The sequence below is a fragment of the Sphaerodactylus townsendi genome, linkage group LG10 (assembly GCF_021028975.2).
Source record: "Sphaerodactylus townsendi isolate TG3544 linkage group LG10, MPM_Stown_v2.3, whole genome shotgun sequence".
In the NCBI taxonomy this organism is placed as follows: Eukaryota; Metazoa; Chordata; class Lepidosauria; order Squamata; family Sphaerodactylidae; genus Sphaerodactylus; species Sphaerodactylus townsendi.
Genome location: NC_059434.1, coordinates 37,469,926 through 37,490,149, shown reverse-complemented (window position 1 = coordinate 37,490,149; position 20,224 = coordinate 37,469,926). Strand labels below are relative to the sequence as shown.

The following is a 20,224-nucleotide window of genomic DNA, read 5'->3' as shown; positions in this document are numbered from 1 at the left end:
CCCATTTCAAAATACTGTTTAGTATTTTTATTTAAAAAACAGAATGATCTGTTGCCAGTGTTATTTCATTTCATTTAAATCACTTAGATATTTATCAATTGATAAAAATTAGTCGGCTTTCAAAATGTGGTGCTTTCATAGTCTTGGATCCTATGCTGTATCTTTTTGTATATACAAAATGCATATGAAAAAGCTTCCATAAAAACTTTGTATTTCTCTGTCTGTAAATAGTTCTCCATTCAGGGGGAGTCCAAATAATGTGCTGACTAGTTCATTAGGTTAGGATTGAGAAAACTCTGATCTGAACTCCATGTTCTGCTTTGGACTCACTGTGTGAACTTGGACTAGTCACTCTCAGTCTAGCCCACTTTGCAGGTTTCTATGATAATAAAATATTGGTGGTGAAAACAATAGATGTCAGCTCAAGCTTCTTGGTGGAAGGGTTGTAAAAACCAATAAAGAATTCATGACTGTGCTACAGACAGAAACATCTCACCATGACATGATGCTAGCTATAAATGTGGAGTGAAACATTCAGAGCAAAAACTACCAGACCACAGCCACACACCTCAGATTCTGATTTTCTGTTAAGTTTGTTTATTACTTTCCTCTCAGGCGTTTGGGTGCCAAATGTCCGCTTATCATATACCTATAGCAACTCCAAGGAAGGTTAAGCTGAGTGATATGATTTTTCCAAGACCATATGGAAAGCTTCACAATTGTTTGGGGGAACTGAATCTGGGTTTCCCAATTTCAAGCCTAATGTTCTAGTCAGTGCACCATGAACATTTCCAAGAGACAGATTTACATAGTTGCTGCCTCCATGAAAGTACATGGGAGAACTTCCATGTTTACCAGAGGTGGGATCCAGCAGGTTCTCACAGGTTCCCCAGAGTAGGTTACTACTCTCCCATGTAGTAACCTACTCAGTCTAGCCCACTTTGCAGTCTAGCCCACTTTTCACACAACTCTGTGACTCTGCATCTGCATGAGTTGATGTTTTAATTGAAATTGTGACTACACACTGTCATTGTTTCATTTAATTGATTATTATACCTTTTCTGGTTGTCTGCAGATGTTCCCAATGGGGCTTGGAGATGGACAACTCTATACCTGGACAGATGGTTTGAAAAGAAAGGACTGGCATGACTATGAAAGTATTCAAAAGGATGCCATGCGAGCAGGTAGGATGTTTAGAGTGAATTAGCGCAGTATTTGTATTTTTACTTTTGCATTACTTTTGCTATAAATCCAACTATTGAAATCTCTTTTTTTTAAAAAAATCATTGCTAGATTATTGATAGAGCACTGGTGCAAATGGACAAGTGAGTGCTAAGCTAATGCTTCCCTCCCCCTCCTCTTTAGGCTTAGGATTATGACAGTGATCTTGGCCAATTTTTATTTCTCAGCCTAGCCTGCTTCACTGTGAGGTTAAAATGAGATGGCATGATCTCTTTGGAGGAAGGATGGAAAAAAATAATAGTAATAATTCTTAGAACACGAACTGAAATATAAACGAAGGAGTAGTTCACAAGATCAATTGCCTTGCTCATAAACTCAAAACATCAGCTGTTTAGAGCAATCAGCTTTGTTTGCATTTTCTAAAACCTTGTTCCTAACTTTATCATCTTCAAAGCAGTGTTTATTGTTGCAGAAAACAGAAGTCAATCATTTCTTGTGCTGCTGGAGCATCACAGCAAGAGTATAATAAAAATCAGCTTTAATCTAAAATATTTGGGTGGGGTTTTTTTACTTGTAACCTTCCCAAGATTGAAATTTACAAGGATTACATGTTTTGTTTAAGAAACTGTTTAATATATTCATATATTTTTTTTAAAAAGGGCAAAATCACATAATGGTGAGAATCCTTTCACAAACACAGTTCATGTCTCATGTGCAAAGATCATTTAAGAATAGTTACATGTATGTCTGCTTCACTACTAAAAGCCTTTCTATACAATCTGCAAAATGAGCGTGACCCCTAATTCTTGTGATGAAAGTTGTTGTGGGTGCTCTGACTAGCTACCAGTATATAAAATGCATTGAATACCCGAGAACACCTGTGTAGTTTCCCCACTGCTGGTGCTACTGCCAACACAGCATAGTGGCAATGAGACTTTTACATGGCAGTTTTGCCTACAGTTTCCTTCCCCGATCTTTCCCTTTTCTGGGCCACAGGTTCTTTTTTCCTTTTTAAAAACAAATTAGCATTTACATCATTCTACTAGCGGGGCCCAGCCATGCATTGCTGTGGCAATTGTCCTTCTCATCACAGTCCGCAACCCACACAGATGTCCATGCAGGTCCAATGATCTGCAGCATAGCCTTTTGGGGTGGTCAAATGGAATCCCTCTTTCCCCTTTCAATTGACATTGTTATATGATGGTGTCTTGTTTTCTTAGTATAATGTAACCCTTTCCATTCCACAACGGTACTATTCAGAGTGCGAATCCCGCTGTCCATGAGGCTGGTTGACACGCACAGTCCTGTCTTGGGTGAGGCAGAACTGGGGCAAGGAGGCTATCCCAGTCAGGCAGCAGAGGCAGGGTGGTGAGGCGCTCAGATCGAGGCCAGCTCTCTGGGTTCTTAAAGGGCCATGCAAAAGAAGCGGAGCCAGTAGTGATGAAAGAAGCGGAGCCAGTAGTGATCCTCTTTTGGGGGAAAGCCGACAGGAGCTGAGGTGACTTCGGTTCGGAATACAGAGTCCATGGGGATGCAGACACAGAGAGAGGTTTTTCTAAATCAACCACATACAAGCGAGGAGCATAGCAATGTGATAAGTGATAGTGTCTACAAAAGGCTAGAGGGCAAAACACATAAATCCCAGGTTAGGGACAGAGACAGAGTATACAAGTGTCTCTATGCTAATAGTAGAAGCATTCGACCTAAAATGGGGGAGCTGGAGTACAGAGTTTTGAAGGAGGACATTGATATAGTGGGCATCACAGAGACATGGTGGAGTGAGGAGAACCAGTGGGATGCTGTTATCCCAGGTTACAGGCTCTACAGGAAGGATAGGACAGGGCGTATTGGGGGTGGGGTGGCCCTCTACATCAAAGAGAGCATAGTGTCACATAAAATAGACAATACAGGGGGAGCTGATTCCTCTACAGAAGCACTGTGGATATCAATACCAGGGGTGAAGCAAAGTTTAACATTAGGAATATATTATCGTCCCCCTGACCAAAGTGCACAAGAGGATTCTGAGATGGAAAAAAAGAAATTAGAGAGGCCAACAAAAGCAAAAAATGTCGTGGTAATGGGCGATTTTAACTATCCCCACATAAACTGGAAAAATGCATGTTCAGGTCATAGTAAGGAGAGAACATTCCTGGATATGCTAAATGACTGTGGCTTAGAGCAGATGGTTGTAGAACCAACCAGGGGAGATGTGATCCTAGATCTAATTCTATGTGGGACCCAGGACCTGGTGCGGGAAGTCAGTGTTGTTGAGCCGATGGGGGAACAGCGACCACAATGCTGTCAGATTCAGTATCTCTGCATGCGAACAAGTGACAACTACTAATGTAGTTACATTTGCCTTCAGAAAGGGAAATTTCTCAAAGATGAGGGGGATAGTGCGCAGGAAGCTGAAAGGGAAAATCAAGAGAGTCAAAAATGTCCAAGGTGCTTGGAGGTTATTTAAAAAACACAGTCTTAAAAGCTCAGCTGGAATGTGTTCCGCAGGTTAGGAAAGGCAGCGCCCAGTCCAAAAGAAAGCCACCATGGTTAACAAGGGAGGTTGAGGTAATTATTAGGAAAAAAAAGATGTCTTTTAGAAAATGGAAGTCCAACTTAACTGATGAAGAATACCAGAGAGAACACAAATGGTGGCAAAAGAGAAGCAAGTTAGCTGTAAGGGAGGCAAAAAAGGATTATGAGGAACGCATGGCTGCGAACATCAGACCAGCAACAAACAGTTCTCAAAGTACATCAAAAGCAGGAAGCCAGCTAGGGAAGCGGTAGGTCCGTTAGATGATGAAGGAACAAAAGGTGTGCTAAAAGATGACAGGGAGATTTAAGAGAAGGGAGTGAATTCTTTCCATCTGTCTTCCCCCAAGAGGAGGTGAGGGAAAATCCTGCACCTGAACCAAGCTTATTAGTAGGTGAACTGAGGAACTAGCGAAGTTAGTGGTAGACAAGGAAGAAGTTCTGGCAGCCATTGATAAACTAAATGCTACCAAATCCCCTGGCCCAGATTGCATTCATCCAAGAGTTCTTAAAGAGCTCAAGCATGAAATTGCTGATGTTCTCACATTAATATGCAACTTATCCCTGAAATCAGGCTCCATCCCTGAAGACTGGAAGATGGCCAATGTCACACCAATCTTTAAGAAAGGGTCTAGGGGGGACCCCAGGAAATTACAGGCCAGTCAGTTTGACATCTGTTCCTGGTAAATTAGTAGAATCTATCATTAAAGATAAAATTATTAAACATGTAGAAAAGCAAGACCTGCTGAGGAAGAGTCAGCATGGCTTTTGTAGAGGCAAGTCCTGTCTTACAAACTTACTAGAGTTCTTTGAGGGTGTAAACAGACATGTGGATAAGGGGGAACCAGTGGACATTGTCTACTTGGATTTCCAAAAGGCTTTTGACAAAGTTCCTCACCAGAGACTGTTGAGAAAACTCAGCAATGAAGGAATAAGAGGGGAAGTTCTCCTATGGATTAAAAACTGGTTGAGGAACAGGAAACAAAGGGTGGGTATAAATGGGAAGTTCTCACAATGGAGAGATGTAGGGAGTGGTGTCCCCCAAGGATCCGTTTTGGGACCAGTGCTCTTTAACTTATTCATAAATGACCTGGAAGTAGGGGTGGGTAGTGTGGTGGCCAAGTTTGCAGATGATACCAAATTATGTAGGGTGGTAAGAACCACAAAGGATTGCGAAGAGCTCCAAGCGGACCTTGATAAATTAGGTGAGTGGGCTCAGAAATGGCAAATGCAGTTCAATGTAGCGAAATGTAAAGTGATGCACGTAGGGGCAAAAAATCCAAACTTCACATACACGCTACAGGGGTCAGTGCTATCAGTCACAGACCAGGAAAGGGATTTGGGCGTCTTAGTTGATAGTTCCATGGGAATGTCAACTCAATGCATGGCAGCGGTGAAAAAGGCAAACTCTATGCTGGGGATAATTAGGAAAGGAATTGAGAATAAAACTGCAAAGATTGTCATGCCCTTATATAAAGCAGTGGTGCGACCGCACTTGGAGTACTGTGTTCAGTTCTGGTCGCCACATCTCAAAAAAGGATATCGAAGAGATAGAAAAAGTGCAGAGAAGGGCAACGAGGATGATTGAAGGATTGGAGCACCTTCCTTATGAGGAGAGGCTGCAGCGTTTGGGACTCTTTAGTTTGGAGAGGAGACGTCTGAGGGGGGATATGATTGAAGTCTATAAAATTATGCATGGGGTAGAAAATGTTGACAGAGAGAAATTTTTCTCTCTTTCTCACAATACTAGAACCAGGGGGCATTCATTGAAAATGCTGGGGGGAAGAATTAGGACTAATAAAAGGAAACACTTCTTCACGCAACGTGTGATTGGTGTTTGGAATATGCTGCCACAGGAGGTGGTGATGGCCACTAACCTGGATAGCTTTAAAAAGGGCTTGGACAAATTTATGGAGGAGAAGTCAATCTATGGCTACCAATCTTGATCCTCCTTGATCTCAGATTGCTAATGCCTTAGCAGACCAGGTGCTCAGGAGCAGCAGCAGCAGAAGGCCATTGCTTTCACATCCTGCATGTGAGCTCCCAAAGGCACCTGGTGGACCACTGCGAGTAGCAGAATGCTGGACTAGATGGACTCTGGTCTGATCCAGCAGGCTAGTTCTTATGTTCTTATGTTCTTATAGTGTTGGTTCGCCCCCACCCTGTGGATTTTCTTAGAAGAAAAAGCCAAACTCCAGCTCACTTTTAGTAAAAGAGAGTTGTGGTGAATATGGGTGAGGAAGTGGGTAAATGGTGGTTGGATGTGAGGGAGGGCAGAGTGAGGTGTGTGAGGATGAGCTGGATGTGTATTGTGTGGTAGCAGTGGGTGAGGCACAGAGAGTGAAAGTTACCTGCGTGTGTGGGGTGGGGACCTAGAGGGCTTCCTGTTCAAGGGAAATGGTCACAGCTGCCCATCAATATCTTGGAACTTTGGGTCATTGGCCTAGGATTAATTCACTTCCAACTTCACTTCCAAGGCAATTTCATGTATTGGTCCGAACAGACAATGTAGCTGTGAAGGCCCACATAAATAATCAAGGGAGTTCCAAGCTCTCCAGATTTCAGAAGGAGGTGATGTTGATTGTCACTTGGCCAGAGTCTTGTTTACTTTCCATCCGATCAGATCACATAAGGGAGTAGCCAACATCAAAGCAGATTGTCTCAGCAAGACCACCATTAAGAAGGGAAATTGGTCACTCAACAAACTAATGTTGAAGCAAACAGTTGAATGCATCAGGAGCTCAGTTATGGGTCTCTTCACATCTGCAGACAGCCACCAACCTCTGAGATTCATGTCCCGATGCCATCACTTCCAGGCAGAAGGGGTCATGCTTCCACTGGCCCACAGCGCTAATATGTGCCTTCCCATCTCTTTTCATTCTCAGGCTAATCTACCTCCCAAAAAAATGGCAGAGAAGGAATGCCATCCCGATTCCTTTGAGAATAGGCAAGATTTTTTAAAAAATTTAACAGATCAAATATTTTCATTGAGGCACTGTTGTATTCCATAGAAAAAGTTAGATTCTCGGTAAATAATGTACCAAGTATGATTTTAAGAGCTTGAACTAATATGGCACAAAGGTGTTGGGCATGGCTTAAGTGATACTAGCATTCTAGATTTAAAAACATGAAAATGGCAGAGATCTAGATTATTTTCATGCTTATTACCATAAAACTCTTATACTCCTATTACAGAATAACACAACTAAACAACAACTATAACTCAAAGGGTCTCTTGGCTTTGGTTAATCCTCATTGTTTTGAACGTGGAAGAGGGGAGGGTTTGGTCTTCTTTTTTAATTTGCCAAAGCCAAACAAGCTCTGTGAAATTTGACAGTGCTGCAGCATTCTGATAGTGTTGGTAGCACTAATCCTTAATTGTTATTGAAAGTGGAATATTTTATGGAAGCAACAATATTTCTAATAGGTATAGTTTGTGCAGTCCCATTTAAAAGCATGTTTCACTCAACACTTCAGAAACTCGAAGTATAATGCATTTTTGGTAAATTAGAATTTGATGAGTTGTTACCTACTTGGGTTCTACTTGTGTTTTTAATTTGTAAAAAATCAGAAAGACTTCATTGAGAGTCTTTGTCATATATATTCAGATTCTGTTGTCACATAGAAAGAGCATGGTCCATTTGGTCAGTGTTTTTGCAAAGAAAATTGAACAATGTCTGGTTTTGCTTCCTTTTGATGCAGATCTAATTTATTGTACACTTTGGGTTTTAGCTGGTTTTTGAAGTGATACAAAAATCTGCCTAACACACTTATTTGAGGCAAAAGTGGGCTGGGTGTACACACCATAAAAATGCTCGTTTTCTCATTCTGCCTTCAACTCTGTGATAACACTAATGTCATCCCTGTCTCTAAGTCTTTGGGGTTTTTTTAAAACATATGCTCTTGCATTAAACTTTTGGAATAATTTAGAACGAGGACCAGCAACCCCCCAGCACACATGCTAAACAGTGACACACCAGACTATTTTGTGCAGTATTCATAACTGATCCTCTTACCAGGGGACCCAAGTGAGCCGCTAAGGTATAGGCAACACCAGTAGGCTTCCGACATGATTCCAGGAGATGAGGCTGAAGTCAGAACAAACTAGGCAGTATGCACAAACACAGGCAGGACAACAGTAAGCAAACTCATCGCTTTCATGCAGCCTCCTGTTTCCCAGCCCCTTTTATCGGTACAGTGTCCAAGCAGCTGGAGAGAGCCTGCAGCTGACTGTCACATCGACCCTGTTCCTGCAGACACTCCTCTTTGTTGTTAAAGTTGGGACAGTGCAGGGCTGCCAGGTGTGTGCTGCGTCTCCTGCAGTGCAGCCTTCTCCCGTGCCACTCATGGGGTTTGGGAGATGCAGGGACAGGCCCATAGCCATTGTGGGGCAAAAAGAAGCTGGGCCCATCAATCATTTGTCATGCCCCTCCAGTCAACACTTGGATGGTTGTGAAAGCCATTATGCGTCTTTCAAGTGTAAATTCTCTATGTAAAAAAGGAAGGAGCTAAGGTTACAAATCTTCCGAATGTGACTTCTCTATGCAATTGGCTAGAACAGAATTAGCAGTTAGCAATGCTGAACGATACTAATTTTAAAAGCCTGGGAGGAAGCGGGTGACATCGAGCACCTGAATGGTTTTGTTTGCACTTTTCCCATTTTTGTAATCCTAGATCTATTGCATTGCTTATGAGATCCCTCATGGTGTTTGATTACTTTGCTTTATAACATGTATCCAACTCGAGTCTCAAGCACAAAGTTGATAAATAAATAATCAAGCATAAATAATAAATAATGATGGATTGACACCACTCTACTCATTTGTCCCGTCCCCCCCCCCCCCATTAACATTTGCTGACTAGAAGAAGAAGAAGACTTTATTTACGGTCAATGACCAAATAACATGTATCCATTTGCTGACTATGGGCCTGTGCAGGGGAGGATCAAGCCAGACTCTCTGCAGCCAGTCTGGTGCCAGGAGACTGAGGAGCTTCTGAGATGGTCCCTGGCTGTGGCTCGTGGTCCACTTGCACAGCCTTTGTGCTAATTTCCAGCTGTGACCCTGAGTCTGACCCCACAAGGGCCATCTCCTCCTGCAGCTCCACTACTGCCAGCTGGAGATTGAGCACCATGCCACCATCTGACTCCTCCTTGGAAGAGTCCTGGACTTGGCAAGCCTGGGTGGACCATGGCAATGTCATACATCCATATACACTTGGTTTGTCAGCATACCAGCAAGTATGGCATGGACTGTTAGCTATTACATTTTCTCAAATTGTTCTTTAGGGTAATGCAATGGGTTGGACCCATGAGCAGAAGGTACTTCAGCATAAAGGAGGATGGGTCTTGAAGGGATTTCCATCAGTACAGCAGGACTTTCCTGCCTCCCCTGATACATCCCAAAATGTATCCCATAGAACCACCATGGACAACATTAAAAGAGTTTGAGGTTTGCCACCAGAGGGGAAAATAGGTCAAATGGTCTTCCTTTCAACCTGGAAATTTCTGCTGGCATTCTTTCCTTAACTGGCTTCCTTCTTTAAGAAGGAACCAAATTATCAGCTGCCTCCCAGATGGCCTATAAGCAATTCAGAGTTCCTGTCAAGAGGATCTTGACCATCAGCTGGAAATTCAACAGTTGCTCCACCTTCCAGAATGTCTGGCTGCTTTGTATAGGCAGCTGCTTATCAGTGACTGGCAGAAGTGCTAAGGGAGCAATCTGTTTGGGGTTTTATGTAGATTTCAGTATAGTGATTTTAAATAGTTGACCTTCTAAATATCATACAGTGACGTTTTGACTGTGGGAATACTGAAATGCAAAGAGAGAATGAAGACAAGGTGGAATAAAAAGTGACAGATGGTGAAAATAGCTTAGCCTCGCCCGCCCGCCTCCCCCCCCCCCACTTGCTGCTTCTTGGTCACTGTACCAAAAATAGTAGCACATCGTTAGATGGACTTCTGATGCAATTGTGCCAAATCATTCTGAATTCTGGACATTTTTTTGCAATTAGTTATGTATCTCATTGAAAGCACACTTGTGACTTAAAATTACACAGCTGGGTTTTGCCTTGTGTTATAACTGTTATTTAGGCCAAGAACCGCATTGACATTAGAAACATTTTTTTAAATAGTGAATAGATGGGGGGGGGGGGATTTTTGTCGTGGTTTATGGTTCAGTACTCTGTGCCAATACAGTTATTTTGAATACGGGGGAGCTTTTAAACAGCTCTAGTCTGAATTCTGTATCATGTTCTTGAGTTTGGGGCTGTCTCATAAAGGCTTAATAAAACCTGCATCTGATTCCCTAAGGAAAGGCATAATAAGGAAGCAGGGAAGGAAGAAGGAAGAACCTGAGAAGACAGCAAACTAAGGTAAAGAAAGTAAGATGAAGCATGGTACAATCAAGAGCAATGAGGAGAGAGTAATAAAAGTCCAATAGAAAAATATTTGAAAGGAAATTAGCTGCAGAGAGGAGCAATGCACCTGGCCAGAAGCTGCAGATACAAGACAGGCTGAATTTCACGTACTGATCTGAAATAATCATATATAGGCTCTAGACCACTAGTTAATTGTAAAAAGACATACAGCAAGGAGAAACTGTTTTAAACCACTGAGCTGGGCAACACCTTCCAATACAAAGAAAATGTTGAGGCAGTGAGACTTTTCTATACTACTCCCTTGTAGCCAGAAGTGCTGTCAGTAAGATGTTCTGCAGGTTTTTATTTTCAGTTTCAACAGGTGATGAAAAACTGTCACCTATCTTAACTTCCTCATTTCTTACCTTAAGATCTCCACAGCGCAAGAGCGCAAAAAGAGTCTGAGAGTCCAAAAATTCATTGAGGTAGGTTTGATAGATCTGACTTAGCAGCAATTTGCAACCATGTTTGAGTTCAAGCTTAAAGGTAAAGGTTATTTTGATGTAGCACTTAAGGTCAAACCAAATGAGAAAAGGAATGGTTTGACAGACTTCTAAGATATACTGCCTGTCCCAATTTGTTCCCCAAAGAGCATTGTGCTCAACCGGAAGCAATTTGCTGGTGATCTCTGGCCCAAAACCTGTCTGGCTGGCCTCAACAAGGGCTAGGGCTTTTTTAGTCCTGCTCCAGCCTGGTGGGACGCTTTGTCAAATGAAACTCTGACATTGTAGGACTTGCAGGTCTCCTTCTCCCCTTCTCTTTCCCCCCTTTCCCCACTCCTTCCATATTTAATTTGTTGTCTCTAGCCTCTAATATCTGGTATGAATGTCGATCAGAGGTAACTGCAGTTGAACTCTATTCAAGATCGTCAGGTCATCTGAAACAAATTTTCACTGTTGTACTAATTTTTTGTACTGGTTGTTTGTTGTTTTATTTAATGTTGGCATCCCATAAGAAGAAGGGAAGCCTAAAAGTCAAATAAAATAAATGATTCTGGAGAATTTTAATACAGTTGAAAATTATTTTGTTTTGAAGGCAAACCTTCTTAACACTTACCCCTTAAACTAGCTTTTATCAACCTGTCTATATGATGCATACTGTATTTATGATGGGAATATTTTTATGCAAAGAGTTTAATGGGCATATCTATACTGAAGGATAATTAGAAGATAAGAGGTTAAAATCATGCTAATGATTATGCAAATCTGCCTAATTTCATATAAAACTATACTATGAGAATATGTGTATACTTAAGCATGCTAATAATTTTTTGTGTGGAGTATAAACATTATAAACCGAAATAAAAATGGTATAATTTAGTAGCTGCTATATAATGCAAGCATGAATATCCCTGCTACAGTAGCTCCAAGCTACTATTACAGCATAAGGAGGATTAAGTTCATCATGAAGCATAATCAGTATTCACAGTACTTAAAGCCAATCAACTGCCAGTCGGCAAGCTGCGGTTCTTTTGACAGTAGCATCTCTAGCTCCAAGGCAGAACTAAAGTTTAGCCAGAGTTGCTGCCAGGTAAGTGTTCCAGCCTCAATTAGAAATCCGTTTTCAAGCATCTGATTTCCTCTAACCAATCCCAAAGCAGTTTTTCAGAATGTCAGTTTCAGGTCTTTACATATCTTTTTTACCCAAGATGTATCATTTGTAAGAAAATCCAAGATTAATTGACTATACAGTAAACAAATGCAAGAGAAACATGAGTTGTGGTATTTTCGCTAGCTGTGTAAAAGGTTCATTGGCTGCAAATTTTCATTTCCCTCCATGGCAACCTGAACATGCCAAAATTATGGAATGGGGAGTGGGCCTAGTAGGATGTGGAGTGTGATGGTATTGCCCAATCTTGTCAGATCTCAAAAACTTAACAGAGTCTGTACATGGATGGGAATCTACCAAGGAAGACTCTGCTGAGGAAGTTATGGCGAATCATCTCTTCTTTTCACTTGACTTGAAAGCCTCTTGCTGGGGTTATAATAATAATAATTATTATTATTTATTCAACTTAATAAACCTCTCTCCCCCAAAGGGCTCAGAGCGGTGTACAGACAATAAACACCAAAATACAAAAACATCGAATAACATCATTAAAATACATAAATCAATAAAAACAGTAGTGATACAGCCCACTCACAATTTGGTAGATGACATCCAGTTCTAACCCTGGGAGGACACCGGCAGACAGCCGATGGGTTACAATAAATGAGTTACAACTTGACAGCCCATACATGCCTAAGGGGCCCTAATTTTTTTTTTCATATTTGATAACCCTACGTGTAATATACATCACATTTTCAAGCTCATCTTTGTCCTGAGATAAAATTGGCATTTTCTCTAACAGCTTGTTTCAGTACTATATTGACCACATGGACCACATTATTTCCCCTTTTTGTTGTCATTCTAATCCTTGTTGTAAAAGTGTTTCCTCGAACGTTTCTGATCTCATCAGGAGGTCATTCCACAAATCAGGAATGACTAGAGAGAATTATCAGAGTATGATTGCTATTAGTCATTTGCAGGATGGTACCTTCGGCATTCTTTCCTCAGGTGGACTAAGATGTAACTCACAAAAGCTCATAACCTGCCAGAATTTTCTGTAGTCTTTAAGATGCTGCTGGACTTTTGTTCTTTTTTACTACTACAGACTAACACAGCTCCCCAGCATGTTCTGTATGTCAGGTTGTAAGTCTGCCTGTTCATACATATAACTTATGCTACATGTATCACTTCTGAAGTAAAGTTAGAAATGTTTAAGTGCATGAAAATTTTGTGTGGGCACAAAGAAATGTATGGATTTTCTTCAAACTTTGTCTTGGTGTGGCACCAAATAATTATTTAACATTATTAAACATATTATTTAACATTATTTAACATATTATTTAACATTATTTAACAAAATAATCTATGTGCCTGTTGTTAGATTTACAACTCCATCCAAAGATGGAGGGAAGTCAGCTGGTGGGATCGGTACAGGGCTGAGGGGCAAATCTGCAAGTGAGCAGTCAGTTGTCATGGTTTGAGCCGAATAAATTATGGTAAGTCTTTTCATGTGGAGGTGGGGAAACAAATCCAGTTTGCCAGATTAGAATCTACCACCCTTAACACCATGCTGGAGTGATTTGATAAAAGAAGCCATGTCCTTCCGTTTACAAGACCTGAGCAAGGCTGTTACCCTAATGCTAAGGCATTTTGGAAGACATTAATTCATAGGGTCATCATAAGTTGGAAACTTGACAATACTCAACGTAGATAAGTTAGGAGTCCCTTAGGAACCATGGCTTCTGTTTGTCTCAAACTGTATTCATGCAACTTTCATCTATTACAATAAACTTATTTTATTCAGAATGAGGGACAGACTGGCTTCAGCTTTTCCAGATTGGTTTTGAGATACCTGTTAATTACTATAGACACACTGTTACAAAAACCAAGTCCCTCCTATGTATGTCACCTATATTTGTGTTTTTACACAGCACAACCTCTATTCCTTCTCTTTCCATAAACCTGAATTTCTTCAAATGATTTGGGCAGGTACTGAATTCCAATTCCTACCAGGTCTGCCCGTGATTGAATCGAACTGCAAATGTGCATAATGTTTGAGACAATTTGTGTGTGTGTTTCTCAACCCTCTCCCCAGGTTATTTGTTTGCTGTTTATAAGTCTTGGCTATGGGAAGCAACTGACTGCCAGTCTATTCTTATGTTAAATGCAGGATGGGTGGGAAGCATTCTAGCAGTTGTGGAATTTAGTGATAAGTAGCTAGGCTAAATAGAAGATGCACTGTGCATCCCCTGGCTACAAAGCTGTGATTAGTTTCAGCATGCTGCTGAGAATACAGGCTTTTTGGAGCAGTGATAGTGCTGTGACTTATATCGGAACATGTAGGGGTCTTTATCGCCCGTTGCACACACTGGCATTCCAGACACACCAGACACACTATACCGGAGGCATTTATTCCTGTTTTCCTATTTTACATTACAATGTGTGAGTATTAGGAGTAAGATTAAGTCTTCTTTTGTTCTCAAAAATGTACTTGTACTGCCATCGTAGTAACTGAAGTGTGGTGGTGGTTCATGCATTGATTTATTTGTTTGAGGGCTTTAAAACAAGGATTTATAGATCCATTGATCATCAACTGTGCATAGCAAGTTATTGCCATATAAATTGGAAATAAAACAGTGGCAAAGACAATATGCTTTGAGAAAAAATAGTACACAAATATGTTCATGATGAGTTTTATAGGTAGACCATTGGGAACAAATTTTAATAACTGAGAAAGGGTTTAAATAAGTGGAATTGAAAGTTAAACCCCTCCCGTTTGTTTATTTTTAGGCTCTTTCAGATAATATTAATATATTAATATGGAATTAAAGGCACATTCCAAAGATGGACTTTTTTCACACTGTAGTATGATCTTGCAAAGTTCAACTCTTTACAAATGTAATTATAAATAAATAAATAAATAAATTTCCATCCCATTAACTTCAATAGGAAATATTAAAGCTTAAGGTTACAATTCCATGTATACTTCCTTGGGAATAAGTGCTATTGAAATTATTGTGATTTGCTTGTGTGGAAATCTGGCAAGAATTGCACTGCAACTGTTCTATTAATGAGGCTTAGAATTACTTTATTTTGGTAGGACTGAATTCAAAGTCTGATTTTAAAAAACATAGTGGTGTAACAGTGTCTGATTAGGATTAAAAAGTATATCCACTAAAGCAGTGGTGGGATTCAAATAATTTAACAACCAGTTCTGGTGGTGGGATTCAAATAATTCAACAACTGTTTGTCTAACAACCGATTCTACCAAAGTGGTGTGAACCTACTGAATCCCACCACTGCATTAAAGGCATCTGATTAATGACTTATCAGTTCTCAAACAAAATGAGCAATGTATTGTTGAAGACTTTCACGGCCAGATTCAACTGGTTCTGGTGGGTTTTCTGGGCTGTGTGGTCGTGGTCTGGTGGATCTTGTTCCTAACATTTCTCCTGCATGTGTGATACACCTCTGAAGATGCTAGCCACAGATACAGGCAAAACGTTAGGAACAAGATCCACCAGACCACGGCCACACAGCCCGGAAAACCCACCAGAATCAAAATGAGCAATCTAACTATATAAACGTTTACTCATTCCTTGACCTTCGTCTGGGGTGTATTTATTTGCCCTTATGGAATGTTGATATTCCATCTTGTGTGTTTACAACCTTAATATTCAACTCTTCTGCCTGTATTACTTCAAGGCCAAAGCACACAGTGGAATGCACAGACTAGAACAGATTCTAAGAATTAGTATCTCTGTTTTCTGCTGCCCAATATAGCTGTAGTTCTTGCAGTTCCTAAAGTGATGAATTAAGCAACAAGATTTGATCAAACAGGCTTTATTAGTTGTAATAGGTCATTTTGACTAGGCAGCTGATTTATGCATTGTTCATTTCATATTTTTATGTCATAACTTCTGATGATGGAATCAAATGATGATAAAAAGCAATTTCAATTCTATTTTTCCTTTGAAGTTCTAAAACACTTTATTTTCCAATGATTAAATAAATCTTTCTTTAAACTATGTTTATATTCTTTAGTACATCTCATTCCTTTACTGATTTCGGGAGATCATTGTGCAGTTCCTAATGAATTGGGAATATGTGATTGTTTTCGTAGTTCTACTGTATACTCCCAATGCATTTCTGAAGATAACTTGCAGTACAGAATCTGAAGCAAACCAAAGTTCTTTGTAGTCATGCTGATCCAAAATAAAAAACAAAAAATAACCCACATTAACTTTTATGAGTACCAACCAAAATTACACAAAGCAATATGCAAACTTTTTTATACATAGTGGCATAAGAATTCTGCAAAAACAAACACAAAAAAGATGGAGGGAGATGTTTCATGTCATGATTTTAAAGGTATTTTCCTACCAACCCTAACATTCAATAGGGCAATCTTTCAAGTTAGTAAACCATGGAAAACATCTTAGGAACCTGAGAACACTTTCTTAACAACAGGCCTCGATAAATGTACTTAAGTAGCATTCAATCTAAGAAGACCTCCTTGGATTACTCTCTTTAACACAACACCTGGGCCGTTTCCGCACGGCTCAAATACTTCGCCTTTCGCCGTTCACACAGGCGGTGCTGCTGAAACGCCATTCGCACAGGCGAACGGTGGCGCCATTCGCACAGGCGGCGCTGCTGAAACGCAGCAGCGCCGACCAGGCTTCCCTCCACCTCCCCCAGAGCGGCGTCAGGCCGACCCAAAAAACCTCCCTCCTGGGAACATGTTCCCGCCGACGCGGTGCGAACGGCACCGCCGGGAACACGCTGTTTCCCCGTCCCCCCTCACCTCGTCATCCTGCGGCACTCTACCGGACTGCTGAGATCCTCCCTCGCTGTCCTCCGACCCCTGGAGGTCAGAGGGCAGCGTGGGTGGGTCTTAGTAGTCCAGCAGGGCAACGCAGGACGACACGGTGAGTGTCGGGGGGACGCGGAAGAGGTGGCTCCATGCGGAGCCACCTCTCCCATGGCAGCCTCTGCGGGGGGCGCTCGCACGCTTCATGCGAACGGCCCCCACCCCTCCACCAGCAGGATTCCTGCCAGTGCAGGAGCGCCCTTTCCACAGTGCGGAAAGGGCCCTGGTTACAAAGAAAGGGTTTTGGTGGTAGCTGCAGTATCCTATCTAGATCTAAAACATTTGAGGACTAATGCCTGCAAGTGTTAGGAAAGAAGAAACAATAGGTCTGAATGAAATATATCCCATCTGTTTTATTAGATGAAGTTACAAGCTGGATATCAGTTTGAAGCATCCCTTTCTCCCATATGTGACTCTTCTGTGTTCAACGCAGTTTTGGAATTTATAAAAGCTATGTCAAAGATCGAGGGTTCTGTCATGAGGCAACTTTCCAACCTACTGCCCATCTAATGCTGTTTGTCCAGGAACCATTCATCCCCTCACTCCCACAAGACCTCTTTTGAAAAAAAAAAACAGCCTGGCAAGCTAGCTATGCATAGGAGTTTGATTTGTGAATTCACCTAAGAAGAAGTAACTTTGTGAGGTTCCGTAAGCCCTGTAAGCCAGTTGTGGTTTGCCACATTATTTTTACTGAACAGGGACAGTGAAGAGATAAGGAACGTTATCTCTTTTGACTTCTGGAGAAGGGGGTTGGCAGCAGTGGTAAGACAAAAGGCACTGAATCAATCGTGGCTATTGCTACTCTTTCAGGTGTTACAAAGTCTTTAGCTCCACTATCCAGGAGATAACAGACAGGAGGATAACTCAGCTTGTCTTTGGGAATGGGTTTCTCCTGAATTCAGGAGCCGATAGGAAAAGTGTCTGTGAACTTGTGACTTGTGCCTTTTTCTGAATCACAGTGTTGCAAACCTACTGTCGAACTGACATAAAGCACACAACTGAAAAAGTGTAGAATAATTGACAGTCTTTGCTTCTGATAAGAAGTGAAATTTGTAACTGGTTATCTTTGGATAGAGCAGATATTGTTGTGGCTGTTGGTATTTCTGTGAGTTCTATACTTTGCTCTGAAATATAAAAGGGAAAACCAGTTCAATTAAAAATGTGTAAGCCAGGCCATAAAGATAGCAGAAGACTAGATATAGACCAGTGGTTCTCAACCTGGGGATCGGACCCCTTTGGAGATCGAACGACCCTTTCACAGGGGTCGCCTAAGACTCCCTGCATCAGTGTTCTCCATCTGTAAAATGGATAAATGTTAGGGTTGGGGGTCACCACGAGGAACTGTATTAAAGGGTCGCAGCATTAGGAAGGTTGAGAACCACTGATATAGACCATCATAGCACCTATTGACATCTCTGTGGTATATCACTATCTGAAATGGAAACTTCTCCTGGACTTACCTGGGTTGTAGCTCATGACGATGACCCTTGCCCAAGCATTTGGGTTGGTATTGCTGCCTTAATTAGTGGAATTGTCCTGTTTTAGGTTGGGGGATTATCAGGGACTGACAAGTGATAAGCATAGAGGATTTGCCATTGCATTCCTCTGCAAAATCATCCTTGGTGGTCTCCCATTCAGAAATGAGCAAGCCATTTCACATCCCTCTGTCCTTCATTAATTTCAGAAAGTTAAAAAAAAGTTTTCCTTGTTTCAAAACCAAACGATGTACCATTTTGGAACAGGAAATCATATTCCTGGCCATCAAGTGAATGCAGATACTACAATACATTTAAAGGAGTTCCGTGTACCTATTATTGCTTTGTGGAGTTCCCTTTTGAGTCAACTTACTCTGTTCTCTGTAATTAACATACTTGGCAACAGTGCGGCTCAGACTGATAGGCTGCCATTTTTTATTGTTTTTGTATGCTTGTACCAACTTGAGATAATAATGTTCTTGTCTTTCTAATCCTTTCTCCCTTTTTTTTCTGCACATCAAACAAGGAAGCTTTCCTTTCCTCTGCTGTGCCTAATGTCTTCCTTTTAGACAAAAGTTGCTCTAGTTCAGATCCCTTAAGTGAGCATCTGTTCTGTATCAGCAAATCTCTAGTGTACTGTGTTAAGTTCCAAGGAAAGACCAATTCCACCTCAAAGCCCTATCACAGCTATCTGACAAACTGTAATGCTATGTATATTCATGAGTAAGTCCATTGGACTTAGTGAACTTGCATAAGCATATACACCTCTATGAGTATCATCTGATTCTCCCTTGCACAGTGGCTTTAAACCACTGGATCAGGATTGGTGCGTACACTGTCCCCTGACAAGTATACACTGTCCCCATCAAGGTATCTGCAACTGCTGTTGTATTATCTCAGGGGACTGCATTATGCTAGCCACTCCACAATGTGCTAAATCGGAGTGAGGGGTGGGGAAGAAATAGAGAGCATCAATCTTCAGGGCAGACTCTGCCATAGATCAGGATCAGATCTGTTAGAGGGATGAGAGGAATAGGTGCCTTGGATTGCCGATTACCTAAGTGGTGGGGGTCTATCCCTTTTTAAGTGGGGTAATTAGCAAGAGCAGACCTTTTGCTTAGCAAGTGGCCAGGTAAACTCATAATATTTGTTGACTATATTTATAAAAACTTGCTTTTGCCAGAAATTTACAGGAGAGTGAAATAAGTTTAACAATGTATTAAAAGAAAATAATAAACATACAGGCACACAATAATCAAAGCAATAGAGCACACCCACAGTCCTTGAATGCAACAGCATTGAGGGGATAGGTTTGGAATAGCAGAGGAATTGGGGATGGACTATACTACCTTATCTTGGAGTGGAATGGTCTGAGGAACAGAGCTAAGCGATCTGCACTAGTACTGGAAGAAGCAATGCATTGGAGACAATATCAACAGACAGGTGTCCAGAGATATTAAACACTGAGTGTTAGGTGAGGGGGCTACTTATACAGAAAACAGGACCCTCAGGGTTATGCAGAGTTTATTCAAAAAATATTTAGCACACCTGGCAAATTTACATAGTAGACAGGAATCTGAGTTTGGTTACCCAGATCCTTGTCTGACAGGCTGACCATTACAGTACACTGGCTTATCAGTGTCACTGCAAGAAATAACCTTGATACTCTCAGACTAATTGCTGTTTCAGGTTATGGTTATGACTTCAGAAAGTAGTTAGACTTTTCTACAATACTTTCAGAGACAAACAGCCTTTTATTGACCAACTAGTGATACCCGGCCACTCATTGCTGTGGGTTATTGTGGTGAAATGGGAAAGGAACAGTAGCATCAAATCAATTGCAGAGGCCAGCAGTACATGCTCATGGAAACACGCAGCCTGATACTGTGTGATGTCATTGATGTGTGTAACCGCATTCCTGGGGGGGGGGGAATGGAAAGGCGCCCCTCCCACACGTCTAGGCTGGCTGGTCACGATCCTTCACCTGGGAGTAAGGTTGGGTGGTGGCAATGGGTGTCATTTCTGAGTAAACCTTCTGAGGGTGCGACTCAGCCATTCAAAGTATGTCATGGTTGCTTTACCGAGCTTACTCCTGAGTAACACGTGCCTCGGAGGCAACCTGTTTTTCTGAACTGTAACTTCAGTATTCAGGCAATCTAGGCTGGCTGGGCCCTCCCCTCCCTCCCCTCCCTTGCATGCC

At 41.4% G+C, this 20,224-nt stretch overlaps 1 protein-coding gene across 2 annotated transcripts in view; it reads left to right on the top strand.

The window, feature by feature from the left end:
• The window catches only part of GALNTL6 (polypeptide N-acetylgalactosaminyltransferase like 6), a 605,637-nt gene that overhangs the window by 238,705 nt on the left and 346,708 nt on the right, over positions 1-20,224 (top strand). For both annotated transcript variants that reach the window (XM_048509167.1, XM_048509166.1), the window contains exon 3: positions 1,076-1,184. In XM_048509167.1, the coding sequence (XP_048365124.1) occupies positions 1,076-1,184 (109 nt within the window). The remainder of the gene's footprint in view (positions 1-1,075; positions 1,185-20,224) is intronic.